This window comes from Oryza glaberrima, chromosome 8 (assembly GCF_000147395.1).
Source record: "Oryza glaberrima chromosome 8, OglaRS2, whole genome shotgun sequence".
Taxonomy (NCBI): Eukaryota; Viridiplantae; Streptophyta; class Magnoliopsida; order Poales; family Poaceae; genus Oryza; species Oryza glaberrima.
Genome location: NC_068333.1, coordinates 20,581,066 through 20,591,474, shown reverse-complemented (window position 1 = coordinate 20,591,474; position 10,409 = coordinate 20,581,066). Strand labels below are relative to the sequence as shown.

General features: G+C 41.4%; 1 protein-coding gene across 1 annotated transcript; it reads right to left on the bottom strand.

Annotated features, from left to right (window-relative positions):
- Window positions 1–9,015: 9,015 nt before the first annotated feature.
- On the bottom strand, window positions 9,016–10,409 carry LOC127782617 (ethylene-responsive transcription factor ERF109-like). Its single transcript, XM_052309887.1, has one exon. The coding sequence runs from the start codon at window positions 10,331–10,333 to the stop codon at window positions 9,491–9,493; it is 843 nt and encodes a 280-aa protein (XP_052165847.1). The 5' UTR covers window positions 10,334–10,409; the 3' UTR covers window positions 9,016–9,490.

Sequence of the window (10,409 nt, the reverse complement as noted above, 5' to 3'; positions counted from 1 at the left end):
TTCTCAAGTTTCTAGGTTTATGGAGGCGTATGGCCGAGGGTCATATTTATATAGCAGCAAAGTGGTAGAGGTCAGAGGAAGCTAAGCACTGAAAGCAGGGAGGCACTGGCACGGTTGTGGAAACGGACGGTGGCGGTCTGGCGGATGACCCATGCACAGTTGCACATCTTAAGATCATTTTTGAGTGAAAGGGAAAGGAAAAGATTTTGCAATATACGTAAATTGAGGTAAGCTATTAATGTAAAATTTTTAAAATAAATTAATATGATTTTTAAAGTAATTGTTACCTCCGTCCCATAAAAATTGAATTTCTACCTTTGAACATTTGTCTCATAAAAATTATATTTGTACTAATGTAGGACTCAGTAAACTGATTGCATTTCCTTGTAATCTTCTTTCCTTCCATCCCATCTCTAACCCATTCTCTTAACATTTCTTTTAATCAAGTTTATATATTGAATGTATGTACTGTGCTCATTAAATAGGGTTATAGTAGTCATTTGTCTATCCTACTAATATGTTCTTAATTCCCTAGAAATTTAATTTTTATAGGACGGGGTAGTATATAGAATTCTTTTAAAAAAACTAAGCCTAGAAATTTAATTTTTATAGGACGGGGTAGTATATAGAATTCTTTTAAAAAAACTGCTTAGATGTCTGAAAAATGTGTAAGCAAAAAATGATGGATTTCTTCTCCTTTGTCCTCCTAACGAGCGAACTACCTGATTCAACTTCTCTTTTCACTAAATTTCTATCCATTAGCTGGTTGAAATGGTTCGGGTTCAGGCGCTTTAATTTTCAAATATAAAACAGTTTATGTATGGAGAAATGGGCTAAACAAGGTTTCATAATGAAAGAACATTTTTGAACAGGACCATATGCATGCGGAGTAAGAGATAAGCTGCAGCTCGTTAATTAGGGCTAACGACGTTGACTTTTTGCGTTGCCAGCAATACGCGTCGTCAGTTTAATGAGCTGAGGAGTATAATACATTGGTCAAAATCTCGGGCATGGAACTATGGTTTGACTTTCATTTTGCTACACTGTTAATTGATACTAGAAAAAAAGAAACTAGCAGGCTGACCATGCATTCGAGCTGCAGCCTGCACGACTACTCAAATTTATAATAACAGTGCTAGCTGTACTAATCAGGAAGTGCAGGATGCTATCAATAGGACAACAGGGTTGCATATCTAGATTCTCGGAAACAATCGCACGCACACACTGACGCGCATTAACAATTAAATAACAGTGTTTATGTATAGATGTTACATGGGTTCATCCGTGGCATCCCTCTGTAACATTGTTCCACGATCACAACTAGTCATTCGTGTTTTTTTAAAGTGGATGTACTTCGCTGTAAGCACCAGTTTGAAACATATTACTGATTGAATTATTGTATTGATTTATCTATAAAATTATATATATAAGTTAAATTATTTGATAAATTAACTTTAATAGATAGCTTACATCGAGGGATCTAGTAATGCGGTAGAAGAAAGTTTTTTTTTTTATAAAACTTATTTTTAGAGATGTGGAGCAAATAATCCTCGTCAATAAGCTGGTAAATTCAATACAAGTAGCTAAAAAGAACAGGGCGCATATCTGTTTATGCCGACGAAAAGAAGAAACAGCCTTACCAAGACCAGAAATAGTTATCCTATAAGCGAAATCGTCAACTGAAATCCTCTAGAATGTACTCCCTCCAATCTTTTTATGATGATGGTTAGTTCAAATTGGACTTAAAAGATATCATATAAACGAAAATGAAGGTAGTTTTATTGAGTATTCTTAGTCAAAATTATCTCACCTTCAAATTGAGGTAGGTAAAAACATGGAGTAGAGCTTTGTATGGCTATGAAAAAAAAAAGGCAAATTACTTCTCTAGCATAAAAAGATCCCTATATAAGTTATCTACCATAAAAAGGTACTGGTTAACTTGAATGATGCATAAGTTCCCTCTGTTTTTGTGTATGGCATTCCATTAAAACTTCTATTAGAGTTCTCTATAATGGATTATTTTTGTTTACTAGAAATCATGATAGGAATTACTATAATTGCCATTTCTATCTATTCCTTCTTCCATCAGCTTGGTGCCATCAATATCCCAATCCATGGCAGGTGCTCGAGCTGTGCCACCGTCAGCACCATCTAGGAGTTTGATCGCAGCCAACTCCCTCAATATTAACCACTGCCGCCAACCCCCCTTGATTGATCTACCATCGTCTCAGAGGTTGACCAGTGGGACTCTTATTTGACTCGAGTATGTACCCACCGTCACTTGAGAACTTGACATCCCACTGACCTTGTTGATAGCGTGATCTCATTGCCATCTCTCGTCTAGTTTGACTGTGCACACCCCCCTTCAAGTTTGCAATTGGTTGCCGCTATGCTGGTGGAGCTCGAATGCAATCATACCAGTCAAGATCAACCACCGATGCACCCTATGTTAGCCACCGCCATACTCAAGCTCATGTACTAACGCCATCTCACATGCCGCAACTTTTCAGCTATCCCTCCTTTGTTTTCTTCGATATAAGACAAGGGAGTGGAGGTAGAAGGTAGAACCTTAGAGGCGGTAACATTGAAAAAGGTATCTATATGGTGTTATTGACGGAATACTAAAACAAGTAACAAAAGTAAATTTTCATGGTATTAAAGTGAACCGGAACGTATGATGCTATAGAACTAAACTTGAGATCTTCATGTGCTGTAGAACCAATTTTGCCAAATAAAAACCTGTCTTCCAGTTATGCACTACCGTGGAGTATACCGTTGTTACATACTACGACCTCCATCCCAAAACAACTGTTATTCTAAAAGTCAGAGGCAAATTAAGAGAAAGATAAAATGATCTATATACCTCTTAAGAGGATGGAAGTGAAAGAGTAGTTGGCGTAAGATGAGAGAAATTTGAATGAGATAAGATTGAAGTGATAACTATAGTACTCTAGAATTGCACTTATTTAAGAGAGAAATTTGAATTCTGAAATTTCACTTATTTTAAGAGGGAGACAGTAGTACTAACTATCATCCACGGGATGTGATATTTTTCCCACATGGTGAATCAGGCAGACATATCTGTTGTCTTTTCTCCTGTCGTAGGCGGTGTGAAATGCGATGTTGCAATCAATCTCCACACTCCACAGCCTCCTGTAGTACTGTACACTTCAACTCGGCAAAGTTGCTGTGGCTGAGAGTGTCGGCACACATGGGATCAGGGATCTAACTGTGGATGATGAATGGATCCAGAGAACCAAAAGGTTAATGCCCGCTTGTCATGTAGCATGCCGACTCTGCCCTGGCCGCCCGTACGTCCGGCCTTCAGATCGATCGGCTGCCGGCTGGCCGGAGCGCTGGATGGATGGATCTCACTCATATTCTTGGACGCAATTTACTCTCATCTACGTGCATGATTGCACATATGCAGAGCCCATTCATTTCTGCGCGTCTTCATGCAGTCTGTGGTTGCAGAGACAGTGGCTGGTTAATTAGCTGGAGCTTAGCCTAGGTTCAGAATTGACACACTGCATACATGAACACGCGTGGAGCAGCTGGAAGCTTGGAACAGTGGAAACTTTAGGCCCGGCCTTCATGGCTGGGCAGCTGGCCGGCCGTCAACGACAAGATAAGCCCAGGGTTGCCGCCATTATTTGTGCCGATGCGTATACATTATGCCTGGTCGGCTATGGTACAGGTTGACTGTCCGATCAAAGCGATAAAAATCCAAGCCTGGTGCAGAGCTTGTACAGATGACTTGCTTGCTTAGTTGCATTCGGGCACTGCGATGAAGTACTGTTGAATGGCAATACAGTAAATGTATAGCAAAAGTGATACTAGCATGCGTGCCAACAAGGAACAGCACCATTCAGTAGCCAAATTCACTGCATATCCACACAGCGAAGCATTGGAATGTACTCCCTCCGTAAAAATAAAAAAAATAAAAAAAAAACCCAACAACTCCTAAGTCCCAACTATGCAGCTGAATATGAATTTTCTCCACATACTTAGCCAAAAGTTGCTTTCTTCTTTTTTTCTTGAACTAGCAAAATTGCCCGTGCGTTGCAACAGGTGAAAAACTTGTATACGTTTTTCATACATAACAATGACAAATTTTGTATGGATCGTTTGTAACTAAGACAATCAAAAAATTGGAACATCTTCAATGAAATGGCCCAACCTCGACGATGACAATTTCACCGATGCTTGCTTTACCTAAATTAATTGGATTATTCATGTGACAACATGCATATAATCTAAAATACTCTTTGAATCTCATTCTTGCAACCAATAATAAGATCAATCAAATCCTACATTGCCTCGCATGATTAAGTCTACACAGAATAGAGTCACTGTACACTCTTCTCTAAATAACAATTAAAAATATGTTTATTTTAATATTTATCCATATCATATGTTATAAAAAATAGCAGCTATACTTAACAAAAATAGTATGATAATTGCATATAAAGACATGCAGGGTCTCCAATACAGGAGAATAGATGACGAAACAAAAGTCGTGTAGGAGATGGAAAAAATTGATGGATCCTATCTGACCCAAGCGTCTATCAATTTAGCATTTTTTCCTGACAGTTTTTTCAAAGCAGCTTGTTTTTTTAACTGTGTTTTTTCTTGCAAGGTTTTTTATAACTATTTTTAAGAAATGGTGTGTTTTTCTAAGAGTTTTTTCCTCGCATGTTTGTTTCTAATTTTTACAGATGATGGAAATATTTTTTCTCACACATTTTTTTATTTTTTACGGATGACGGAAACCTTTTTTTAGCGCTTTTCTCTGGTCTTTTTTTTCTCACGCGTTTTTTAACCGTTTTTAATTTCTCACGCATTTTTTTTTCTTTTTAGTTGTACGATGAAAACTTCTCTTTTTAGTTGTACGATGAAAACATCTATTTTTAAATAGTTAAATTATATTAGAGATAGAGAAGAGATATATATGGACTACATAAACGAATATAAATCGAACTTTTTTGCCGCGCTTTTTTCCACCTTTTTTATTTTTTTTCTCGTTCATTTTTTATTTTTTACGAACCTTTTTTGTGCCACTTTCTTATTGAATCGAAGAATCGAATAGATTTTTTTAGATGTGAATTTTTTAAGTAGGGACGGGAGTAGAGATAGAGATGTATACACAGTTTATATACGAACGTATAAAAAATATAAACGTATACATAAAATAAAAAACGAAAAAAAGGAAAGAAATAACTGAAAAGAAACGAAAAAAAGGAAGAAAAACAGAAAAAAAAAAGCGTGCATGGGAATAGGATTTTTTTTCTCTTTTAAGGGATCAGATCTTTTTTTTTTCCGCCACTTTTTCTGTTTTTTCGAATCAGACTTTTTTTTTTGTTTTTCGTCGTTTTTATGGGGAATCGGATTTTTTTTTGCTTTTTTCGCTATTTTATCTCCGATTTTTTTTGTTTTTCCTTTTTAAGGGGAATCGGGCTTTTTTTTATTGTTTTCGCTGTTTTTTCTCTGATTTTTTTTATTTTTCCTTTTTAAGGGGAATCGGACTTCTTTTTTTTAAGTTTTTTTCGCCGTTTTTTTATTTGTGAGGACGAAGGAAAAATAAGTAGTAGTAGACTAGAGTAGTAGTAGTATTTGCCCAAGTTACTGCACGCAAGGCCTTGAAGAGAGTTTCAAGTCTTCATGATGCAGTTTCTGATTGGGCCAAAACATGGACCTGAAACTGTGGTCCGATACCTTTTCATCCTGGGCCGTATGTTAAAGGGCTGCGATTTTATTGGGTTTGGTAGTTGGGCTGTCGTAGAACACAAAACAAGGCCCTACACGCACCATATGTTCCTGTCTAATTTTGACCTTTGAGTACTTTCAGACCAGTGGCGGAGTCAGAAAATTTCCACGTCTAAGGCTGAGCTAATGAGATCTCAAATATTTTCATAAATTATATAACATTTTTCAAGATTATAATGGGGATTATGGAGCTAGGCATGGGCCCAAGCCCTAGCTGCCCCATTCCTGATTCCGCCCATGTTTCGGACCTCTTGCACGAGACAGTTTTTGACCATTAACGACACGGAGCCATTGTGCATTTGTGCTCCTTCACCTATCTCGTAGAACATCACATATTCACACGTATCATGTATAACGGTACCAAATACACAGAAGACATATGTTAACCACTAGACGATGACGCTTGTGCGTGCCCAGCCAAATTCTTAAAAACAAGAAGAAACAAGAGGAAAACCATATGGCAATGGCACACGTGCATGCTCACCGAAGCAGCATGATATTTATCCTTCTCCAGTACTCGCTGCGAAAGACCCTGCCTTCGGATAGAGGATAAAGGATTACGACCAGACCGGACAAATACTTAGCCGACGGCCACTTCGACGTACAAGTCAGAAACTCCCAATCAGGTCAGACATCTCAGCCCCTGGTAAGAAAAAAAAAAGAAAAAACGAAAAAAAGGTCGCAGTCAGGCCTAGCGCAGCGGCAGGCCGCCCCCTCCGCAGTTTCGCCACGCGCGGCCCAGTGATGAGTAGTCCACTCCACTCGCTACTGGCCACACGCGCCCGCGCCCAACAATACCCAGCCTGGAACCGCGGCTGATGCAGCCCCGCACTGACGCTGACCGGCGCACCCGCACCCGGCACCCGGCGAAGCGCCCCGCTCCACCACGCGACCGCGACGCGACTCCCGCGCGACAGCTGCTGAGGCGCACTTGAGCTGCCGCCCGCGCGGCCACACGCCGAATTGACCGTTTCCGCGCGCAGATGCCGCAGCGACGCCCGGCTGCGCCGCGAGGTTTGGGGGAAACTTGGGACGGGTGACGCCACCACCCCCCACGCCGATCGTGGCGTCACCTCGCCCCGCCGCGGTGACGAGTGAAGCGGTGAAGCCGCTTGGCTGCTGCTGATGAGGCGGAGGAAGTGAGCCGCTGCGGTCGTTCTCGTGTTGGAGGGGGACGAGGATGGGCTGGCTCCTGGAAAACGACGCTGCCAGTGGATGGAAGACAAGAATACCCCCGCTCCTGTATTACAAATAACAGCAGTACGGATTTACCGTGTGGACTGTGTTAGGCTGTTAGCTGGTCTGTTACCTGATTTTATCAGATAACTAAAATAAATTGAAATTTGTAGATTTTACCAGTGATTAATCAAAAGAGTTTTCAAGTTAGATTCGAAATTTGATTTTGAATCGAAATTCGTCGGTGACCTATTGAAAAATAATGCAGTTCAGCTAAAATATGCTCCTAAAATAGGTGAACTTGAAGTTTAAATTCACATCCTTTCAACTCATAACCACCCTAACTATTTTTGTATGTTAAGATCCATAGAACTAAGGGCATGTTTGGTTGAAAACTAATGTTGCCACACAATTTTTTTTATTAAGGTGTCTAAGTTTAGTCATGTCACATTTTTATGACAAACAAAATGACAAATTAATCTTAGCAAAATTAGATAGAAAAAATAGAGTGACCTGTTGGTCACGTAGCTGAGAGTTAAAGAAAAAAAAGTTGTAACAAGAACCAAACACTATCTACTAAAACTGTGACAAATTAGTCTCCAACCAAACATGTCCTAAATTTCATCAAATCTAGTATTAGATATTATATTTTGGAACAAAAGAACTCCCTCCGTCTAAAATATAAAAAATCTAGTACTGGATAGATATATTCTAGTGCTAAAAATATGATCATTGTGTCTATCTAGATTCATAGTATTAGGATGTGTCACATCCAATATTATATTCTTATATTTCGGAAGAAAGATAATACTCTCTCTGTCCCAAAATATAAGCATATTTAGAAAAGTGCCAAGTCAAACTTTTTAAATTTCAACTATTAATAGCAAAAAATTTTAAAAAATCATGTAAATTTGATGTTACTATATTTATCATTAAATGAACTATCGTAATATGAAACTCTTTTTATTTAAAACATTTAACTTTTGTAGATATTGTTGGTTAAGGTAGCATATCGAAGACCGCATCGAGGTCCAAAATGCTTATATTTTGGAACAGATGAAGTAGTAGTTTAACTCTAAGAGCAAGTTTAATAGTATAGTCAACTGCTGGCTCTAAATCATCTATAGCTAATCTAATATCCCATTCATACAATAGTTAACTATAAAAGTATACTGCATCATTAATACCCGGTCCCACCTCTTATACACACGTAACGTCTTGGAGTCTGTGTTGCAGCTGGCTACAAATCTGTAACCCGCTTTCTTCTCTCGCTTCTCTTTTCTTCTTGATATGTGATTATAGCTGGCTTATAGGCTGCTATTGTATATGCTCTAAAGTCCACACTCTCAGGGCTTGTAACCTTGATTAAGATATATGAATTCTAGAAGAAACAGGGTATTAGAGTTGCTTCACGTGTCCGTAAAAGATACCAGTACCAGTATTAAGATGCTTTCACACATTAATAAAATAAAAATGGTCGTCGTCACGTGCAAGCCGGTCGATCATGTGTGGCACTTTTAATTGGAACAGGAATGCAGCAAGATAAGTAATGACTGAATAAATAATAGCAGAATCTGTGAATCGAGAGGTCCCATAGATGATGATGAGGTTCATTCATATGTAGCAAATTCAAGAACCATCAGATCAGGTGAGAGAAATGAAAGAGGCACACTTAATGAAATGGGAAAAAAAAATCCTGTTACGTTTGACTTGAGGGTTTTGAGAAATATCTTCGTGTTCTTCGCATGTTTGACCTAGTGAAAATATGTTTAATGATCAGGATTGCTCATGGAGTTAGGCTGAGTTCGGATGGGGGAGATGGGAACCCAACTTCTGCGCACGGAAAATGGAGCAGTCCATTAACACGTGATTAATTAAGTATTAGCTAATATTTTTTCAAAAATAGATTAATTTGATTTTTTTAAGCAACTTTCGTATAGAAACTTTTTTTAAAAAAATACACCGTTTAGCAGTTTGAAAAGCGTGCACACGGAAAACGAGGGAGAGGGGATAGGAAAAGGTGCACACGAACACAGCCTTAAAGTGTAAAAGAAGAAACATTTGGTCAACTGGTCAACGATCTGAGTAAAACAAGCAATATCTGGTCAACGATATGTTTAATTGATGCACACGAGGAAAACAGAGTAGGCGATTGGTCAGTCACCACTAAACAACGCTTACAGCCATGTGTTCCATATTCGTTCTTCCGAATTAGGCAAATTGTTTCGCTTCATAATCATCACTTTGTACGAGAAAATCTCGACCCAAAATCTCTTATCCGAAACCCATCCCCATGTGGACAAATCGGTTAGCTACCAGTCAGCAACTCAGCTCGTTTTCCTTGCTGTGCATTACAAAAAGTACACAAAAATTGTTTGTTCAATACAGTTTAGTAGTCAACTCTATGGATAATTCACAAACTCTGCTTTGTTCAATTAGTACACCAGAGCCAATAGAAAATAGAAAAAGAAAAGGAGAAAAAAAAACTCTAGTTAATCTGCCTTCTTTGTTTCAAGCTATTCCAACGGCTGGGATCTAATCACAACGTTCAATTCCAAGAATCTGACGACTGTGGGAACCAGCTGAGCCCGCCTTCGTCCAGCTGCATCAGGTCTTGCAAGCCTTCCCAGAGCTGGTCCCCTGTCTCGCCGCCGCCGCCGCCGCCTCCTCCTCCCTGCGGCCACCGCGTGTGCTCTACTTGCTCGTCGGCGTCTGCGCTGCGCGGCGACGGAGACAATGTGTCGGACTTGGCGGCGGCGCTGGCGTCGCCATTGCTGTCGTCGTGCGCGGAGAGCTGCTCGGGGAACGGGAAGTTGAGCTTGGCGCGCGGGCCGCGGAACTCGACGGCGGCGCGGTCGTACGCCCTGGCGGCCTCCTCGGCGGTGTCGAACGTCCCCAGCCACTTGCGCACCGCGCGGCGAGGGTCGCGGATCTCCGCAGCCCACTTCCCCCATGGCCGCTGCCGCACGCCGCGGTACTTGTTCTTCTTCTTCCTCCTCCTCCTCTGCCCCGCCGCGGCGCCAGCCGGCGCCGCGGCCGCCGCCGCCGCCACCTTCTCCGCGCCATCGAACGACACCACCCCGGACTCCCCGGCGAAGAACTCGCACCCGAGGCACTGGTCCATCCCGCAAACCCCGCACACCTCCGCGCGCGCCGCCGGGAACACCTCCGGCGGCGGCGTCCTGTAGCCGGAGATGACATGGAGCAGCGTCGCGACGATAACAGAGTGCTCCCTCTCGGCCGAGATCGCCCTCCCGGCGAAGGGACGCGGCGGCGGCAGCGGCGGCGGTGGCTCTGCAGTGGCGGAGCTCGGCGAGGCATCGTCGATGTGGCCGTCGAATCGGATCATGTACTCCTGGTTGCCTCCCATGGCGGAGATCCGGTTGGTCATGTGAGTTTGTGTTCTTCTCGCTGCTGGCTGCTGAGCTCTCGTCTCGGTGTGAGTTTGAAGTGGGCGGGAACAGCTG